Source organism: Cetorhinus maximus, chromosome 15, assembly GCF_964194155.1.
Source record: "Cetorhinus maximus chromosome 15, sCetMax3.hap1.1, whole genome shotgun sequence".
Classification (NCBI taxonomy): domain Eukaryota; kingdom Metazoa; phylum Chordata; class Chondrichthyes; order Lamniformes; family Cetorhinidae; genus Cetorhinus; species Cetorhinus maximus.
In genome coordinates this window covers 7,751,411-7,772,516 of record NC_135893.1, presented here as the reverse complement: position 1 = coordinate 7,772,516, position 21,106 = coordinate 7,751,411, and the positions used below count along the sequence as shown (strand labels likewise).

Sequence of the window (21,106 nt, the reverse complement as noted above, 5' to 3'; positions counted from 1 at the left end):
CAGCCTTGAATATATATAGTTTTAACAAGACTACCCTATTTTCATACTCCATCCCCCTTGCAATAAAGGCCAGCATTCTATTTACTTTCCTAATCGCTTGCAGTGCCTACATGCTAACTTTTTATGATTCGTATGCAGGGACACCCAGATCTTTCTATATTCTGCAGTCTCTTTCCATTTACATAATATTCTGCTTTTCTATTCTTCCTAACAAAGTGGATAACCTCACTGGCCTAAAGTTTCCCATTTTCTGTCTCTCTCATTTCTTGAATAGAGGTGTTATATTTGCGCTTTCCCAATCTGCTGGAACCTTTCCAGAATCTACAGAATTTTGATTAGATTATAACCAATGCATCCACTGTGTCTGCAGCCATTTCTTTTAAGACCCTAGAATGCAAGCCATTGTGTTCAGGAGACTTGTCAGCCTTTATTCCCATTGGTTTTCCTAGTACTTTTTCTTGAGTGAGAATGATTTTTTTTAATTCATTCGTGGGATGTGGGCTTTGCTGGCTAGGTCAGCATTTATTGCCCATCTCTAGTTGCCCCTGAGAAGGTGGTGGTGAGCTGCCTTCTTGAACCACTGCCGTCCATGTGGTGTAGGTACACCCACAGTGCTGTTGGGGAGGGAGTTCCAGGATTTTGACCCAATGACAGTGAAGGAACAGCGATATATTTCCAAGTCAGGATGGTGAGTGGCTTGGCGGGGAACTTCCAGGTGATGGTGTTCCCATCTATCTGCTGCCCTTGTCCTTCTAGATGGTAGTGGTCGTGGGTTTGGAAGATGCGGTCTAAGGACCCTTGGTGAATCCCTGTAACACATCTTGTAGCTGGTACACACTGCTGCTACTGTGCGTCAATGGTGGAGGGAGCGAATGTTTGTGGATGTTGTGCCAATCAAGTGGGCTGCTTTGTCCTGGACAGTGTCGAGCTTCTTGAGTGTTGTGGGAGCTGCACTCATCAAGGCAAGTAGGGAGTGTTCTGTTACACTCCTGACTTGTGCCTTGTAGATGGTGGATAGGCTTTGGGGAGTCAGGAGGTGATTGTTTTAAGTTCTTCCCTCTCTTTTGCCCCTTGATTTTCTGCTATTCTTGGGATAGTTTTTGTGTCTACTACTGTGAAGACAGATACAAAATACTTGTTCAAAGTGTCTGCAATTCCCCTGTTTCCCATTATTAATTCCCCAGTCTCATCCTCTATGGGACTAATGTTTACTTTAGCCATTCTCTTCCTTTTTATTAACTTTTAGAAGCTCTTATTGTTTTTAGATTTCTTGTTAGTTTACTCCCATATCCTAGCTTTTCCCTCTTTTTTTAGTCATCTATTTTAGCCAACTCTGCTTTCATACTTTTGATATTTGCCTTTTTTAAAGTTTAACACACTAGTTCCATATCCAAGTTTCTCACCCTCAAATTGAATGTGAAATTCCATCGCGTTATGAATAGTCTTCCCTAAAGGAACCTTTAATGTGAGATTGTTGATTAATCCCATCTCTCTACACATTACCAGGTCTAAAATATCCCTGATGGTCTGGCAAATCTGTAGAGGGAGAAACAGAGTTAATGTTTCAAGTCAAATATAACTCTTCCTCAGAACTCAGGGTTCCAAAGAAGAGTTATATTTGACTCAAAACTTTAACTCTTTTTCGCTCTAGAGATGCTGCTAGACCTGCTGAATTTTTCCAGAACTTTCTGTTTTTATTCCAGATCTCCAGCATCTGCAGTATTTTGCTTTTATTTTACTAAAATACCCTGTTCCCTGCCTGGTTCCAGAATCTACTATTCTGAGAAACTGTCCCGAATACACTTTATGCACTCAACCTTAAGGATACCTTTGCCAATTTGATTTGTCCAGTCTATATGAAGTATAAAATTGCCCATGATTATTGAAGTACCTTTCTTCCAAGCCCCCAATATTTTTTGATTTATACTCTGTCCAACAGTGTAGCTACTGTTAGGAGGCCTTCCACCACTTATTTCCCTTGCTATTTGTTATCTCCACCCAAACTGATTCTACAACATGATCTATCGAGCCAAGATAATTTCTCACTACAGTATTGATCTCATCCTTTATTAACAGAGCTACTTTGCTTCCTTTTCCTTTATTCCCATTCTTCCTAAATGTCAAATACTGTTGAATACTCAGTCCCTCAAATTGGCCTCCTTGCAACGATGTTGCTGTAATGGCTATTGTGTCATATCTATTTATTTCTATTTGAGCCATCAATTCATCTTGTTACAAATGTTGCGTGGATTCAGGTAAAGAGCCTTTAATTTTGTCTTTTTACCATTTTTCCCAATCTGTCCCTATTTGCTAATGCATTTTTATGTTTGTATGCTCTGTCCCATATGTAAGATTTAAGTTCAGACCAAATAGGCAGTTGAGGCTCAAGTTGATCTAATCGAATGGTGGAACAGGCTTGAGGAGTTAAATGACCTACTCCTGTTTCTATGTTCCTATCCCATTCAGACATGACTCAACCAAGTACGCTATTGGCCCACTCCAAAACTCAGAAGAGCAAATTTTACAATATCAGGATGATTTTCCCTACTACCTATATCAGCCGTCCTTGTGACTTCCCTAAGTGAGATCTTACGATTTTATAGTCTGGTTCAAGCTACCCAAATTCACGGCACAGGTTGCAAATGGTTGGGATTAACTTTTAAACCCCAAATAGGTGAAGCTTATTCTAAGATACCTCTAGAAATGGGAAAACAAGGCCCACGGTGAAGTTGGACAACCAGTGAGCTGATCCTGCCACCATGAAGGCAGCTGGCCTGGAAGACTGACGAAACATCTCCATTGTTATCACATATGGAATGGGGCCTTGTATTGAGCAAAGAAAGAAAGAGTGCAGTTAGTCACAATGTCAGATAGTTGGCAAAGTTCTTTCAAAATTAATCTAACCTCCATCTCATTCAGAAGAAAGAGTGTTAATCCACGTTTGAATGTCCTTTCTTCTATCTCACCTGCTTGTGCTGATCCATTTTCTCTCTGACCAGCTAGAAAATAGGGAGAGGTTGTCCGAGTGTTCCCCCCTTTCTCCTTGCGGCAAAAGGTCGTGTTTTCACTTTGTATCTCTGCCATGCAGCCAACTTGCTGTCAAGAACTTACATTGTGTAGAATCATGGATGCACACCCTAGTTCTGATGTCTGAAGCACAATGTCACCAAGCTATCATTAAGAAAATGGGGTCTATTTCCTCCCTTCATTAGAATAATTGGACGGAGGAAAATCATCCCCAATGTTTCCAGGTTGACATGATAGGACTTTCGGGTGGGCTGAGGAGCGTATATATTGTGATGTACGAGTTGCGTGCAAGAGGTTGGGTGGGCCAATATGTCTTCATTGTCAATGTTTGACTGTATGGCACCATGAGTTTGCATTTCTGCAGAATTTTTTACTACCTCAGGATGTTCCAAAGCTCTTATAGGAACATAGGAGCAGGAGTGGGCCATTCAGCCCATCGAGCCTACTCCGTCATTCAATACGATCATGGCTGATCTTCCACTTCAATGCCTTTTACCCACACTATCCCTTTATGTCATTGGCATTTAGAAATCTGTCAATCTCTGTTTTAAACATACTCAATGATTGAGCTTCCACAGGCCTCTGGGGCAGAGAATTCCAAAGATTCACAACCCTCTGAGTAAAAAAAAATTCTCCTCATCTCGGTCCTAATTTATTTTGAAATTGTGTCCCCTGGTTCTAGACTCCCCAATCAGGGGAAACATCTTCCCTGCATCTACTCTGTCTATAGTATTTTGTAGGTTTCAATGAGATCACCTCTCATTCTTCGAAACTCTAGAGAATACAGGCCCAGTTTCCCCAATCTCTCTTCATAGGACAGTCCCACCATCCCGGGAATAAGTCTGGTGAACCTTCGATGCATTCCCTCTATGGCAATAATATCCTTCCTAAGGCAAGGGGACCAAAATGGCACACAGCACTCCAGGCTAACCAAGGTTCTATACAATTGAAGCAAGACTTCAGTACTCCTGTACTCAAATCCTCTTGCGACAAAGGCTAACATACCATTAGCCTTCCCAATTGCTTTCTGCACCTGCATGTTAGCTTTCAGTGACTTATTGACGAGGACACCCAGGTCCCTTTATACATCTACACTCTCTAATTTCTTACCATTTAAGAAATATTCTGCAGATCTATTCCTCCTACCAACCTCACATTTTTCCACATTATATCCCATCTGCTACGTTCTTGCCCACTCACCAAGTGTGTCCAAATCCTCTTGAAGCTACTTTGCATCTTCCTCACAGCACACATTTCTACCTACTTTGTGTCATCAGAAAACTTGGAAATATTATGTTTGGTCCCCATATCCAAATTATGGATATATATTGTGAACAGCTGGGGCCCAAGTACAGACCCTTGTGATACAGACTGCCAATGCAGGAGTGACCAGTTTATTCCTACTCTCTGTTTTCTGCCTGTTAGCCAATCCTTAATCCATGTATATTATCTCCTATCCCATGTGCTTTAGTTTTGCTAATCAACCTCCTGTGGGGGATTTTATCAAAAGCTTTTTGAAAATCCAAGTACCCCTCCCCTCCAGCAGCTCTGTTAGTAACATCCTCAAAAAAACTCCAACAGCTTCGTCAAACATGATTTCCACGTTGACTATGCCCAATCAGATCATTATGATCCATGTCCATTTATCCCAGCCTTTATAATAGATTCTAGCATGTTCCATAATACTGATGTAAGGCAGACAGGTCTATAGTTCCCTGTTTCTCTCTCCCTCCCTTCTTAAATAGTGGAGTGGCATTTGCTACCTTCCAGTCTGCAGGAACCATTCCAGAATCTATAGAATTTTGGAAGATGATCACCCATGCAGCCACTATCGCCATAGCTACCTCTTTCAACACTCGGGGATGTAAAATATCAGGTCCTGGGGACTATTCAATATTTTTGAGGTGTCATGTAGGCTACCACTTATGTTTAGATTTTTAACAGAGGAAGCAACTCAATAACCAAAATGCTACTGCTCTAGACTCTTGAGAAAGCCCCAGGTACAAATCTAAACCTTGATGGATATTCACACTTTTACTTCTGCTAATCTCAGTTGTGTTGTCTTGTAAATTAAACCCTAACCTCTGGAATTCTCTCCCTAAACCTCTCTTCCTCCCCTCCCCCTTTAAGATACTCTTTAAAACCTACCTCTTTCTTTTGGTCATTTGTCCTGATATCTCCTTATGTGGCTGAATGTCAAATTTCATTTGATAAGACTCCTGTGAAGCACCTTGGGATATTTCACTGTGCTCAAGGCGCTATATAAACACAAATTGCCATAATTGAGTGAAGGTCTGGAGACGAACCCATTCGTCTCTTTTGTTTCCATTGTCAGTGTTTATTGGGGCCAACTTACTCTTTTATTTATAGATGGCGTTAATTATTTCCCCTACTCTGTCCATCTTCCCAAGCTATACACTAGCTCTGGCCAGAAGGGCAATCAAATGGCCACTCCCAGGCCCCTGCCAATGCCACTCAATTACTGATCCTGTGCCCTTAGGCTTCATGGCACAGCAAGTTAAAGCAATAACACTGCCTTTTGTGCTGTTGCACATTCCCGGGGGGAATTGGCAGTGGAGGGGGAGCAGGGAACAGCTGGAGTGAATATGAAAACAAAATAAATAAATTACCCTCTGAGACGAGCAAAGAAAGGCCTTGAAGAAAGTCCTGGTTCTGAATTGCTTCCAGGAGTGAATCCTTTTGATAATTAATGAGTAACGTTTTGGCCCCAAGTCAGTGGGAGATTCTCTAGACTCAAGTTCCTTTCAGTCTGCAGTCGAAGCTGCTCAGCAGGTACCTGCTGATCTCCTGACTCCTCGCTCCTCAGGATTTATACATGCTGCTTGCGCCCTCGTGACTGATGCCTTCAGCTCGGTCACATGGGTCACTGAGACCTCAGCATAATTTTCAGATCTATGCAGCAACTTTAGCTTTCCCGAAGTGCTTTGCAGTCAAATTGTAAATAGGATTGTGCACACAGATTGGTGTTCACTAGATAAATATAATGAAGGTGATCTTTTGTCCCACTTTATTTCATCCATCCAAAGTGTCCTCCAGTTCACCCACTGTGGCATCCAACTGTTTCTTTAATCATTCCGGAGGTTTAGCCTTCCCTACCCTATGAAAATGCTCTCTCCGTGTGTCGATCACGGATTGACCTGTTTTGAGTGAGGCTGGAGCCTTGGGCCATTAAATAATGTCACCGGGTCTCTGATGTTCACCTGGGAAAGTGGATATGGCCTCAGTTTAATGCTCCACCTGAAAAACAGCTTCTCCAACATCCCATTTTGGAATTGTCAGCCTAGATTCCATTGGCAAGTGCCGCTGAGGCTTGAATTTATGACCCAGAAGCGGAGGTGCTATCTGGAAAAGGAGTATTTTTAAAGATACAGGGAGCAGGCTGGGGAATATCATTGGCCTAGTTGGCTCAAGTTGAAGAAAAGACTGGTACAGACTTAAAAACCTAGAATCATAAGAGAGATTTATTGTTCAGGAGGCCATTCAGCCCATCGTGTCTATGCTGGCCAAAAAAGAGCTACTCAGTCTGATCGCACCCCCCCCCCTCCCCCCCCGCCTCTGACTTTAGGTCCATAGCACTTTAGGTTACAACATGTCAAGTGCATATTCAAGGATTTGTTAATTGTGATGAGGGTTTCTGCCTCTACCACTCTTTCAGCCAAATGTCCTATTTGCTATTGTGATATTCTACAATTCTACTTGTACTTCTTCTAACTTAGTATATTGCATTCACTGCTCACAATGCTGTCTGCTTGACATGGGAGACCACATGCAGCTTGGGGAATCGCTTTACTGAACACCTCCATTCAGTCCACAAGGGTGTCCCTGAGCTTCCTGTCAGTTGCCAGTTTAATTCTCCATCCCATTCCCACTCTGACCTCTGTGTCTTCATCCTCCTATGCTGTTCCAATGAAACTCAAAACAAGCTCGAATAACTGCACCTCACCCATACACTTTTCAGCCTTCCGGCTTTAATATTGAGTTTAAGAACTTTAGATTTCCAATTTGGACATTACGGGCAAAATTTTTAGCTCGGTGGGTGGGCGCACACCCGACCCGCTCGAGCATAAAATGACGCGTGTTGACGTCGGGCGAGTGACCCGACGTCAACGCAAAGTCGCGCGGGAAATGGCAGTGCACCCACCGACAATTAAAAGGCCTGTTTAAGGCATTAAAGTATCAGTTGACTGACAATTTTCGCTGCCCATCCAACCTTACGGTTGAAAATTCTCCATCACCCTGGAGGCAGCTCTGTACGCCGGGGAGATTCTCAAGTGCACACTTGCGCTCATGCGCGAAATTCAAGCTCGCCCCGCACTCCCACGCCTCCCCCACCCCTAACTGTACCGGAAGCGCTGAGCGCTGCTGCTCGCGTTTCACGCTGGGTGGGCCTTAATTAGCCTGCCAACGCGAAATCGCCTTCCGGGCCTGATTGTGGGCAGCGGTCTGCTTCCCGACTGCCCCCACCGAGCCCGCCCGACATAGGCTAAATTCTGCCCAATGTAACCATGTACACCTCCTCTGGACCCATCTTATGTCCGCATTTTCCCCATTATCCTCCCCACCCCCAACTATTTTACCTTGCACAACCAGTCGTTTCGTCATTTAATCTCTCCTACGCTCCACTTAAACACCCTAATACGCCGCCTTTAGCTCTGAAGAAGAGTCATACGGACTCCACAGAGGCTGCCAGACCTGCTGAGCTTTTCCAGCGTTTTTCTGTTTTTATTTCAGATTTCCAGCATTCGCAGTACTTTGCTTTTATCTAACACATAGCCCATTGCCTTTGTTTCTGTCTCCACAGACGCTGCCTGACTTGCTGAGTGTTTTCAAGTGTTTTCTGTTTTTATTTCGATGATTCATTGTCTGGCTGCGGCTCTGTTTTCCAGCCATAGGTTCCAATGTTCCCTTCACATGGAATCAGTAATGCTTCTGAAGGGTGCTTCACATGTGAACAATGTGATGCCGTATTTGGATAATGAGTCAACCACAGAACGCACAAGTGGGAAGCTCATGTCCAGTCAGGCCCCTGGGTTATAAATACTGTTCGCTAGCCTTGAGGTTTCTATTTACAGAGTGTGATTGCAAAGCAATATAAATACTTTCATTATATAAAAGATGCGGTCGCCAGATGCATTTTTTAAGCGTTAGTGTGGGGATCCAATTTAACACAATTGTCCCACACAATTCTACACTATGGTGTCATAGTTTTGCCTCTGGACCAGAAGGATATGTATGAATTTGAGGCCTACACTGGGGTTTGAGGGCACAACAGGCTGGATTTAATGGCATTAGCAGTGGCCCTGCCCCACTAGCTGAGAAGACGGTAGCAGTTCCACTGCGGCCATTCCCAGAAGCTCAGGTGCAATCAGGCAGTTAACTGCCTGTCGTCGGTACTCCACACTCTTCAAGAGTGGAGACCCTGTCTCCAAGAGCTGCCGGCCAATCAGAGGGCTGGAAGCTCTTCAGGTCCAGCAGTGCCACTGGGTGGGGTGGTCACTGCTGGGATTGTAGCAGGCCCCGGACCCGGAGTGCACCAGGAGTGCACCTTGAGACGCGCAGCACTGGAGGAATGCAGGTGAGTGGGGTGGGCTTGCCAGGGCTAGTCAGGCAGACTCCAGAGGGGAGAGGGGAGTCGATGTGGAGGCCGATCTTACAGCAGAGGTGGCCCTTGCCACCAGTGAGACCCTCCATGGGGCACAGGGTGCCTGATCAGGTGGGTCCCGCACACCGAGCCCACAGGCAGGCCACCAATGTACACATGGCGGCCTCGCCACATTTTTAAAGATTCATTCACAGGATGTGGGCTTCACTGGCTGGGCCAGCATTTATTGCCCATCCCTAATTGTCCCTGAGAAGGTGGTGGTGAGCTGCCTTCTTGAACCGCTGCCGTCCATGTGGCGTAGGTACATCCACAGTGCTGTTAGGGAGGGAGTTCCAGGATTTCGACCCAGCGACAGTGAAGGAACGGCCGATATATTTCCAAGTCAGGATGGTGAGTGGCTTGGAGGGGAACTTCCAGGTGGTGATGTTCCCATCTATCTGCTGCCCTTGTCCTTCTAGATGGCAGTGGTCGTGGGTTTGGAAGGTGCTGTCTAAGGAGCCTTGGTGAATTCCTGCAGTGCATCTTGTGGATGGTACACACTGTTGCTACTGTGCGTCGGTGGTGGAGGGAGTGAATGTTTGTGGGTGTGGTGCCAATCAAGGCGGGCTGCTTTGTCCTGGATGGTGTCAAGCTTCTTGAGTGTTGTGGGAGCTGCATCCATCCAGGCAAGTGGGGAGTATTCCATCACACTCCTGACTTGTGCCTTGTAGGTGGTGGACAGGCTTTGGGGAGACAGGAGGTGGGTTACTCATTGTAAAATTCCTAGCTTCTAACCTGCTCTTGTAGCCACAGTATTTATATGGCTAGACCAGCTCAGTTTCTGGTCAATGTTAACTCCCAGGATGTTGATAGTGGGGGATTCAGTGATGGTAATGCCATTGACCATCAAGTGGCGATGGTTATATTCTCTCTTGTTGGAGATTGTCATTCCCTGGCACTTGTGTGACACGAATGTTATTTGCCACTTGTCAGCCCAAGCCTGGGTATTGTCCAGGTCTTGCTGCATTGGGATATGGACTGCTTCAGTATCTGAGGAGTCGTGAATAGTGCTGAACGTTGTGCAATCATCAGCGAACATCCTCACTTCTGACCTTATGATGGAAGGAAGTCATTGATGAAGCAGCTGAAGATGGTTGGGCTGAGGACACTACCCTGAGGAACTCCTGCAGTGATGTCCTGGAGCTGAGATGACTGACCTCCAACAACCACAACATCTTGCTTTGTGTTGGGTATGACTCCAAGGAGTGGAGAGTTTTACGCCTGATTCCCATTGACTCCAGTTTTGCTAGGGCTCATTGATGCCACACTTGGTCAAATGTGGCCTTGATGTCAAGGGCAGTCACTCTCACCTCACCTCGGGAGTTCAGCTCTTTTGTCCATGTTTGAACAAAGGCTGTAATGAGGTCAGGAGTAATGAGTGGCCTGTACATGGCGTATGGACCCCACCATTGATAGAATACCAGTGGAAGGGTGATGAGGCCCTTAAATGTTCCTTAATTGGCCAGTGAAGGAACGGCCGATATATTTCCAAGTCAGGATGGTGAGTGGCTTGGAGGGGAACTTCCAGGTGGTGGTGTTCCCATCTATCTGCTGCCCTTGTCCTTCTAGATGGCAGTGGTCGTGGGTTTGGAAGGTGCTGTCTAAGGAGCCACTTAAGAGTCTCAGTTGGGTAGGGTCGGGAAGGCCAAACTCGACCTTCCTCTCTCCTGACTTAATTAAGGGGGAATGGAAGCACCCTGAGCCTTATATATAATTATACGGCGCTCCCCAATTCCCAGCCCACCCCCGAGGAGGATGGGCATTAAATTCCGCCCAATCACTGCGGTACTGAGGGAGTGCCACATTGTTGGAGATGTTAGCACTGAAAGTCTGCAATCTTGTCCTCCCATTGAAATCGTGGCTGGGCGGTACCTCTACCCACTGCCCCAGGGGCCTATTCAAATTGCAAGAATGAAGAGCATTTTCATAGGGGAGAATTTTCTCCCCATCAGGCGGGCCGGTTGGGAACGGGTGTGGGCGGAGCCAATCGCCGCCCGCGATCGGCTGTGCGTGGGCACAATTAAGGCCCGCCCAGGGTGACACATGCCCGGTAGGGCTCAGTGCTCCCTGTGCAGGTGGGGGGGAGGAGGGAGAGTCAGGGCCAGCACACTTTCCCACATGTGCGTGAAAGAGTGCAGAAATCTCTCTGAAGCCCGGAGCTGCCTCAGGGTGATTAACTTCAGTTTTAAATATGGAAAAAAATTAAAAAATAAAATTATTCAGACATGTCTCCTCATGTGACACTGGGACCTGTTTATGAATTTTCATAAAATGTTTTATTTAATGAATAAACCCTTCATATAACCTCATCCCGCCCATGAATGAGGTTCCATGAAAAATGCGAAGGCTGCCTGGGCTCTTCACCTGCCCCCCGTCAACCTTAAGGTTGGACGGGCAGCCCTGACAATTGTTTTAATTAGTTTATCAATGGTCTTAACGGGCCTTTGACAGTTTGGCGGGCGTGCAGCCGACTCCGATGCGCCCCCGCCAAGCGAAAGTTTGGAATGACGCGCGGTGATGTCGGGATGCATGCCCGGTGTCACCTCGCGTCATTTTACGCGTCAGCGTGTGGGGCCCGCCCTAGGTCCAAATCTTATTTCCACCCCCCCCAACAAACGTACGTCCAAAGAAATACGGGATCGCTGTCTATAGGATGAAACTTTAAACTCCGACCCTACTTGATCAGGTGGTGCAATCCAGAAAAAAGAGGAGGGAATTCTCCTGGGGTCATGGCCTGCATTCTACCCTCTCTCAAAAACAGGTTTTGGCGATCGTTCATTGGCTGTTTGAGGAAGTTTCAGAATGGCGGCTATCTAGCAACAGAGACTGTAATTCCTTTTCGATTCATTGATTGGATTGAGGACACAGGAATGTCCTGAGGTGTGAGAAGGCACTGGATAAATGCGAGTTCTGTTGATGGCACTGCAATGATGTATTTCTCTGTGAAACTTGATGCCACATCACTTTTAGGGTCGCTGCTGTTCCATACACAGAGGCAGTTCGGCCTAATTTATTTGTAAAATGCAACTTAAAATTCGAACCGTACCAAATCAAATTCAACATGACAGCAGATAAAACACACTGATGTGCAATGAACTCACCAGAATATGCAATTTGCAGACAGATTGTAATGAGGCTGAAGTGATTATTCTGCTTCTGGAACTGCAGCAGATCTTCATGAAAAGCAGACTGTCAAATATTAAACTAAGTAGATGAATGAATAGCTGTTGTACTTACTGGGTCCTATTGCATGTCCAATAACATAAACGATTACGCAGGTTATGCTTAGATGAGGCATCCAGTCAACTTTATCCTGAGGAGAAAAAATGTTTGTCTTTTTAATGAGTTTTAACCTCTTTCTTCACTTTAATGCATTCTAATTGCATCCTTGCCATCAACCAGTTTAATCTAACATAGCTGAACATTGGACTTTGGAGCAAGAGTAGGAAATTCAGCCCTTCGAGCCTGATCAACAAACTATCATTAAATGATGGGTGGGCTGATAAAACATTAAACTGAGGCCCTCTCAGTTGGACATAAAAAATCCCACGTTGCTATTCTGAAGTGGAGCAGGGAGTTATCCCCAGTATTCTGGTCAATGTTTATCACTTACTTATCGTCACAAAACAAACTATCTGGGTCATTATCTAGCATTGCTGTTTGTGGGAGCTTGCTGTGCACAAATTGGCTGCTGTGTTTGCTGCAAGACAACAGTGACTGCATTTCAAAAGTAGTTCATTGGCTGTCAAGTGCCATGGGACATCCTGAGGACGTGAAAAGTGCTATATAAACGCAAGTCTGACTTTCTCTCTCGTAGCAATAATGCCAGAGGTATTGGTTCTCAATGAGGTGACCCTGGCATGAGGTAATGATTTGTTTATATGTCTACTGGTGTGGAAATGAACACCAATTTTCCACGCCTTGATCCAACGCTCCTTCAACTAGGCTGCCAAAGATCCGCTTCCACCTCATGCCAGGGCTGCCACCTCCATCCCTGATGTCTGAAATGACCTTTTCCTTTGAGCCCAAAGTCTACTCAGTGCCTGTGCAACATTGTTTACAGCCACTCACGTCCGGCATTACATAATGGTGTACCCTGCACCAAGAAAATAGGTGAAGCACACTCAGGCCATTGCGACAAAAACAAAATTTATATAGTTTTCACACCCAAAACAAATTAACATTACCATCTCTGGTGTTCATTTCCACACCAGTAGACATATAAACAAAACGTTACAGAACAGGAGGTCAGCCGTGAACAGTCCCTCTTGTGTTCATGGTGCCTCAAACTTATGTTTGTGCGGTGTCCTCCCGTCGCTGGCACTGGCATTGGAGGCAGCCTGCTGACTCTGCTGTCTTGTTGGCCTTGATGACCTTGGCAGCTGTCCTCTGGCCCGTGGAGCTCGTTCTGGCCCCGCCTGGGAGGGAGCAGCCAGTGTCATGGCTGGCATCTCCCCAGTCGCCGCAACCTCATCGGATGTCACGGTCACTGGCAGAGGGGCGGAGGAGCTGCTGCCGTCATCTGGAGAGCCCTGAGAGGAGCCCACAGGCAGCTCATGCGCCAACGTGAGGTCACTCTGGACCTCCCTGTTCACCATTGATGGATGGGCACCTAGCTGGGATACTGGGTGCCTCATCCATCTCCCACGCTGGCACTGACCACTAGAGGTCAGTGCCTGTGTGAGGGCTTGCACGTCCGAGTGCCCCAGGAACATCTGATTCTGTTCCTGGAGCTGCCTCTCCATGAGAGTCGCCACTCTCTCAGTGGAGGAGGCAGTACGCTCGGCCATGAGGGTCAACTCAGTGCTCATGCTTGGCATGGATTCCTCCATAACGGAGACCATGGCACACAAACCCTCATGGGTCTCCTCCAGATCCTCCCACACATCTCGCTGGACACCCAGCATCTGCTGCCTGATGGACAACTCCAGAGGCCCATCATCTGCCTTCGATTGAGCATCATCCTAGTCCCCAGCAGCCCTCCTACTGCCAGCGTCCTGGGCACTCTCTGCCTCCGCCCACACCTCAAGCGAGTGTGAAGTGCCCTCACCGCTGTGCTCTGACATTCTAACCAAAGATCTAACGCCCACCAAGGTGCTGGTATCTGCGCCGGTGTCTGGTTCAGGGAGTGGGTGTGACGCAGGTGCATCTGAAGCCCGGTGGGCCTCTGGTGTCAGGGGTGGCTCTTCAGGGTCCTGCGATTGAGTGTCCGCTGGCGAATCTAAGGGAGAACAACAACTATCATTAGTTAAAGTCATCACACTGTCACTGTGCATGCCAGGCACCCGGGTGAGACAATGGAGATTTGCACCATGGTGTCATTGTCTTTCAATGATCAAAGGGGAATCCAGTTTTGAGGCTCCAATCAATGAAGAGATTACACAAGAATGTTTGCACCATCTGAAACTCTCACCTCTGTGCACTGCGCTCTCACCTTCGTCTGATACCCCAGCCTCTCCGTGACTGACTGCACGAGGTGCGTGGCACCTCTCCAGCTCCAAGGCCTCCTGCTGAAACCTGATCAATAGTAAGAGGTTTGGGGGCCTCTGCCTGTCTGCGACCTTTCAATGTTGTTATGGGTCGTCTTCTCCTGAAAGGACAGAGGAGCATTGATTGCTCCACCCTCTACCTGCAGCGCCATTGCAGCCTGGCCAACCCCAGCTGAGGAACACCTTGCAGGGCACATCTGAGTCGTGGCCCTCAAGCTGCAAGGCACTCAGTCCAAGGAGCCAGGGCTCACCCCCTTGGCCAACTCTGGCATCATTGAGAGTTGGCACTCAGACTCTAAAACCCCTGAGCTCCACGGGGGAACAGCCAGACCTTAACACTTCAACACATTGATTCATGCCAACACGGTACTCACCCTTCCCGAGCGCAGCAGGTCGTTCAACCTTTTGCGGCTCTGCACCCATGGCTGCTGACCTGGGCTGCCACTTGCTCCCAGGCTTTTTTTGTCAGGTGCGGTGACTTCTTCCTTCCATCTCTTGGGGGCAAGGATATCCCTCCTGGCTGCCACCTCCTCCAAGAGCACCGCGAGGCACACCTCTGGAAACTGCAGGGGGGGGGAGGGGGCCGAGTGCCCACCCGACATGCCCTCCCGCCTGGCGTCTCCAGCCACTGTTAAGGCGATAGCTTCACTCTGCAGAGCACAGAATATATGACTCTTCCCTGGCAGCCTTCAAGGAGCTGCCTGTGCCGTTCTTAAACTGCCCATCGGGTCACCATTGGACCTGGCATCCGACAGGCCCCCACCCCCGCCCCTGCCCACACCCGGCCCTTCCCGACCATTGGCAAGACGTGTTTCACACTGGGCGGGCCTTAATTGGCCAGCTAGCGTGAGATCACAGTCGTGGGCGGATCACGGTCGAGGTTCTGTTTCCCAACCAATCCCAGACCCACCGATCGCGAGCGTCCACCAAGGATAAAATTCAGGCCTCCGTCTACAACAAATCTCATTGACAACGGCCTCTCTGAGTATGTGGGTAAATGGTTTCCTTTGTGCCATTTATCACGTTTGCTCGTCTGCACCCGGAGACACACATTTGCTGAGAGCAGGAAATGTCCAAATGCAGATGGTCTTGCCTAGCCATGCTGGGATTGATCAGGCACTGAAACCCAATCGGATCACCCGATTCGAGGTCTTCCCTCGAATGCCAAGGGACCAGCGTCAGAAAGGGATATAAAACCACAGCCCACAAGGACATTGTTGCTGCAGCCAGGGAGTGTGACTTGTCAGTCACGGAAAGTCGTGTGGACCAACTCGTTCAGCAGACCGACCACCCGGAAACGAACTCCTGCACGCGGGTCTTACTAAGCAACTGGTGTTGTGAGTATCTACTATTGCTTAGTGAGTTGATAAAGGTTTTCCACCTAAAGTGGAAATCGTATCCAAAGTTTGTTTCATGTCGTTGATACTTTTTACGGGGTCCGGACCTTAGTGGGAAGTGGGACCCCCTGTTTAAGAGTCTTACACACCCTTTCTTCCTACCCACCTGCAGCCTTAAACCCAGCCTGGCCCCTTCCCTTCCCTGCCCAAACCCTCCTTACCCAAGACCCCGGACTTACCCATCTCCGAGAATCCATTGGCCTTCTTCCTCCTCCTCTTGCCGTTGCGGCAGTGCTTACTAACACGCTCTTGGCACTGCCGGGACTGATGGAGCTGCCGGCCAATCAGATTGTCTGGCAGCTCCCAAAGAGTGGGACCTCCCCCTCAGCAAGTCCCACTCGGCTCTGGTTTGACCCGCCTGCAGCGCGCTATGGCTGCAGCATGGGCCGGCGTGGAGCAGGTTAGCTCCACATCGACTTTGCTTCTGGTGGAGGAAACGGGGAGGGCTGGTGGGCGAGTTGTCCACCGCCCCCCACCTCACCCCCCCCCATCAATATTCAACTCAATGACATGGTGAAAAGGGAAGGCAAACATATTGAAGAGAACATAGGAAAAGTCTGCCATTCAACCCCTTGAGCCTGTTCCTCCGTTCAGTTAAATCATGGCTGATCCGTACCTTAACCCTATCTAGCTACTTTGTGTAGTGACTAGAGCAATTCTTCCCCTCTTTCCACGTCATATATCTTTGACCATCTGGTTCCATGGTCTGATATCCTGGCCAGAGGCATGATTGATGAAGAATTAGGGATTTGTTGGACCACATAACCACTCAGGCACCTTCAGAGACACAATGTAAACTGCTGACAGGAAGTATGCTCTATAGAGGTATGCGGATAAAACAAAATCCAGTTATTATGTGTGAAGACTCATATATACTTACCATGGATTCATTTGATATTACCATAACCATTGTCAGCTCAGACAAAATCTTAATTATACCCAATTAATCAATTGCTTGCAGCTGATCGCTCTTTATAAAGCTATGAATCATGAAGGCTTAGTACCTCGCAATTATGGTGCAAAACCACAACGATTACATTCTGTGGGTTAAGATTATGTTCTCTAAAGTCCCATCAAAATTCCCAAAGGATTTCCCCCCTGTCTCCCCCATTTACCATCACTTGTTGCAGTTGCCATGTGCAAGTTGGCACTTGGCCACAGGACACACTGGCACTCCCAAATCCCCGGCTAATCAGATTGTCTGGCAGCTCCTAAGGATGGGATTTCCACTGCCCCCCACCCCACTAGAGCAATTCTTCTCCAATGCGGATTAAAAAAAATCCAGTTATTATGTGTGAAGACTCATATACTTACCATGGATTCATTTGATATTACCATAACCATTGTCAGCTCAGACAAAATCTTAATTAGACCCAATTAATCAATTGGATTTCTCTAGTGGGGTGGGGGTCGGTGGAAGTCCCACCCTTAGGAGCTGCCAGGCAATCTGATTAGCCAGGGGTGGTTTGGGGGTACCAGTGCATCCTGTGGCCAATGGAGTGGATTTCTTGAAATGTGTACAGGAGAACTTTTTAGGTCAATATGTAGAGGGTCCCAATAAGGGACGGTGCATTGCTGGACCTAATTCTGGGGAATGAAGCCGGACAGGTGGCTGAGGTGGTGGTGGGCGAGCATTTTAGTGATAGCGACCACAACATGGTACAGTTTAAGTTTGTTATGGACAAAGAAATCGATAAGTTGCAAAAAAATGTTTTGGATTGGGGGAGAGAGTATTTTAGTAAAGTAAGGCAGGATCTGGCCAAGGTAGACTGGGAACAATTACTTGTGGGAAAATCCACAGAGGAACAGTGGGGGGTGTTCAAAAAGGAAATGGGGAGGGTTCAGGCTCAACACGTTCCCTCTAGGGTGATAGGAAGGAGTAACAAGCTCAGAGAACCATGGATGACCAGAGATATTCAGGTTACGATGAGAAGGAAAAGAGAGGCTTTTAGTAGGTACAAGGGAAGCAAATCAGCAGAGGCAATAGTGGAGTACAGGCAGTGCAGGGTGGAGCTTAAGAAAGCAATTAGGAGAGCAAAGAGGGGATATGAGAAAGCTCTGGCTGGTAAAAGTAAGGAAAATCCCAAGATATTCTATAAATATATCAATGGCAAGAAGATAACCAGGGAAAGTGTAGGGCCCATAAGGAACCAAGGGGGCAATCTATGGGTGGAGCCAGAGGACATCGGTAGAGTGTTGAATGAATACTTCACATCCTTCTTCACCCAATAGAATGAAGATGAAGGTATCAAACTCGGGGAGAGAGACTGCAAGGTTCTTGAGCAAATTGATATAGGGAGTGACAAGGTATTGGAGGTGTTGGCAGGCTTAAAAGTGGACAAATCTCCAGGTCTGGATGATTTGTGTCCCAGACAGCTGAAGGAGGCAAGGGAGGAGATCGCAGGGGCTCTGACCCAAAATTTTAATTCCTCTCTGGCCATGGGGGAGGTGCCAGAGGACTGGAGAACAGCTAATGTGGTTCCGCTATTTAAGAAGGGTTGTAGAGATAAGCCAGGGAACTACAGACCAGTGAGTCTCACGTCAGTGGTAGGGAAACTATTGGAGAAAATTTGAAGGAGAGAATCTATCTCCACTTGGAGAGGCAAGGTTTGATCAGGGATAGTCAGAATGGCTTTGTCAGAGGGAGGTCATGCCTAACAAATTTGATTGAATTTTTTGAGGAGGTAACCAGGTGTGTAGATGAGGGTAATGCAGTTGCTGTAATTTATATGGATTTCAACAAAGCCTTCGACAAGGTCTCATATGGGAGATTTATAAAGAAGGCAAAGGCACATGGGATTCAGGATAATTTGGTAAGGTGGATTCAAAATTGGCTTAATTGTAGGAGGCAGAGGGCGATGACAGAAGGATGCTTTAGTGACTGGAAGCCAGTGTCCAGTGGTGTACCACAGGGATCTGTGCTGGGTCCCCTATTATTTGTCATTTATATAAACAACATAGATGACTATGTGGGGGGTAGGATTAGTAAGTTTGCGGATGACACAAAGATTGGCCGGGTGGTTAACAGTGAGGTTGAGTGTCTTGGGCTACAGGAAGATATAGACGGGATGGTCAAATGGGCAGATAAGTGACAGATGGAATTTGTGAGGTGATACACTTTGGAAGGAGTAATTTGACAAGGAAGTATTCAATGAATGACATGGCACTAGGAAGTTCTGAGGAACAAAGGGACCTTGACGTGTGTGTCCATAGATCTCTGAAAGCGGAGAGGTATGTTAGTGGGGTGGTGAAAAAGGCATATGAGACACTTGCCTTTATCAATCGAGGCATAGATTACAAAAGTAGGGAGGTCATGTTGGAGTTGTATAGAACCTTGGTGAGGCCACAGCTGGAGTAGTGTGTGCAGTTCTGGTCGCCACATTATAGGAAGGATGTGATTGCACTGGAGAGGGTGCAGAGGAGATTCACCAGGATGTGAGTTAGTCAGGTGTTTCTCAAGTGTCGGTGCAGACTCGATAGGCCGAAGGGCCTCTTCTGCACTGTGTGATTCTGTGATTCTCCCCAGTGAGGGGCGTAAGTCCCTGCACCTCCTCACTCCCCCCCCCCCCACCCCCCAACTGAGGGGGCCTTATTGTGGCTTCCTCTGTCCTCAGTCAGCCCCAAGCACAACAGGGTCTTGGCCTTCAGTGGGAGCCTTGGCCTGATGTTCGGTCCCCTTCTCGCTCCTTTGCCAAGTCGGCCACTTCAACGGCGTTCCAGGCACCGTGGAATCACTGAGACATTCTGCCCTCTCACAGCGGGATCACACTTGCTGGCAGGAATCCCCAGTGGCAGCTTACTTTGCAAACGGGATGAACACAAGCCCAGGAAAATGGAGCGCGATTGGGGCGGATCCTGAGGAGGGTGGTTCACAGTGGGTGGGAGTTCTGTCTGAGAATGGGTCTAGGTGAAGTTCTGAGTCAAACGGAGAGCTCATTGTAGAGCAGCAGCTGATTGATTTTTTGTAACAGAGGTGTGTGTGTGAGACCCAGGGAATATTGATGCACCTATTGGTTCTTTAAATGGGAATGAGTGAGCAATGCCACAGGAAAGCAACTGAACAATGTACAAAACGCATGGTTATAAATAAGTGAGTGGAACATGTTCATGAAATAGGAATGAATTGTCCAGGCATCACTCTCATGGCAATGAGATGAATTATGGATTAGCCGATTGTACTTTATCTCAGCTGAGCGAACACTGGGGAACACAAGACAACTGGGGACTTTTGAGAGAAGGATTGAGGAGGGCGTCAGGCTCATGTGCTTGAGGTCCCATTACTTGCAACGGGAGATGAACTGGTTTTCATAGCCTGACGTAACAAATAACTAAAAATAAAATAAAATGAGCACCGAAACGGCGACATTAAAAAAAAAAGTTTTCAAATGACAGCATTGAGATATCGGGAATCAAACACTTGGTATGAAATTCCTTTGTTCGCTATTTTAGCACCGCCCGTTTAGATAAAGTGTCAAAACGCTGGGCAAAGGAATTTCACTTGCAGTGAGCACCTTTACTGCACAGGGGTAACTTCAAGGTCATCGCCTCCTGTGCGGCGTGTGTCAGCAGCTACCTGTGGTTCTGCATGTTTGCTGTGTGGAATATAGATCTTCCCACAGGGAATAGCGTCTTCCAACAAACCTGGAGGTTCAGACTCATCGTTAAAACTGCGCATGAAACGCAGCAAATCGCAAACCCGACCAGGAGGAGAATCCTTCGTCCTATAGCTTCCACGATAGAAACCTGCGGAACACCATATAGGACAGTCTGAGCTCAGCACTCCACTCATATCCAACTCCAATAATGTCTGGTTAAAAAAAAACAACCTGATGAGGACTCACTGCTGCTATCGTCATGAACACATTGACTGCTCCTGTTCCAACGGTGGCAAACTGAATGTCATTTTCCTTCACCCCTGCTGATCGATATAGGCTGTCTGCATAGTAATATATCTGCAAACAGAAATACTCACAGTGGATGAAGAGACATTACTAAGAGGGATTTTTCAGTGTCATTAGGGCTATCAGTTGCTACTCTTCCTGTAATTTAGCGTTAATGATACAGGATTTAGGTTCGAGATCCACATCCAGAGAGTGTTGCAAATTATAATCCCATTTTTTTTAAAAAAGCCTTTGCATTCCTGGGGGTGCCAGGCAGCGTCCTGGTAGTTTATGCCCCACCCACCCCCTCCCCCCTCCCCTTACCCCTCTCCCCCTTCACCCCTCTCCCCCCTCACCCTTCTCCCCACCCTCTCCCCCCTCCCCTTCTCCCCTCAACCCTCTCCCCCTCCCCTCACCCCTCTCCCCCTCCCTCTCTTCCCCATTCTCCCCACCCTCTCCCCCTTCTCCCCACCCTCTCCCCCCTCCCCCACTCACCCCTCTCCCTCTCTTCCCCATTCTCCCCACCCTCTCCCCTCTCCCCACTTCTCCCCACCCTCTCCCCCCTCCCCTCTCCCCTCACCCGTCTCCCCACTTCTCCCCACCCTCTCCCCCCTCCCCTTCTCCCCTCTCCCCCTCTCCTCCCTTCTCCCC

The 21,106-nt window shown here is 47.5% G+C and overlaps 1 protein-coding gene across 2 annotated transcripts in view; it reads right to left on the bottom strand.

Annotated features, from left to right (window-relative positions):
* slc2a5 (solute carrier family 2 member 5) overlaps positions 1-21,106 on the bottom strand; it is a 51,793-nt gene that overhangs the window by 1,830 nt on the left and 28,857 nt on the right. For both annotated transcript variants that reach the window (XM_078557829.1, XM_078557830.1), the window contains exons 9-12: positions 20,417-20,527; positions 20,217-20,318; positions 11,927-12,002; positions 2,696-2,823 (exon numbers count right to left, since the gene is read on the bottom strand). In XM_078557829.1, the coding sequence (XP_078413955.1) occupies positions 2,696-2,823; positions 11,927-12,002; positions 20,217-20,318; positions 20,417-20,527 (417 nt within the window). The remainder of the gene's footprint in view (positions 1-2,695; positions 2,824-11,926; positions 12,003-20,216; positions 20,319-20,416; positions 20,528-21,106) is intronic.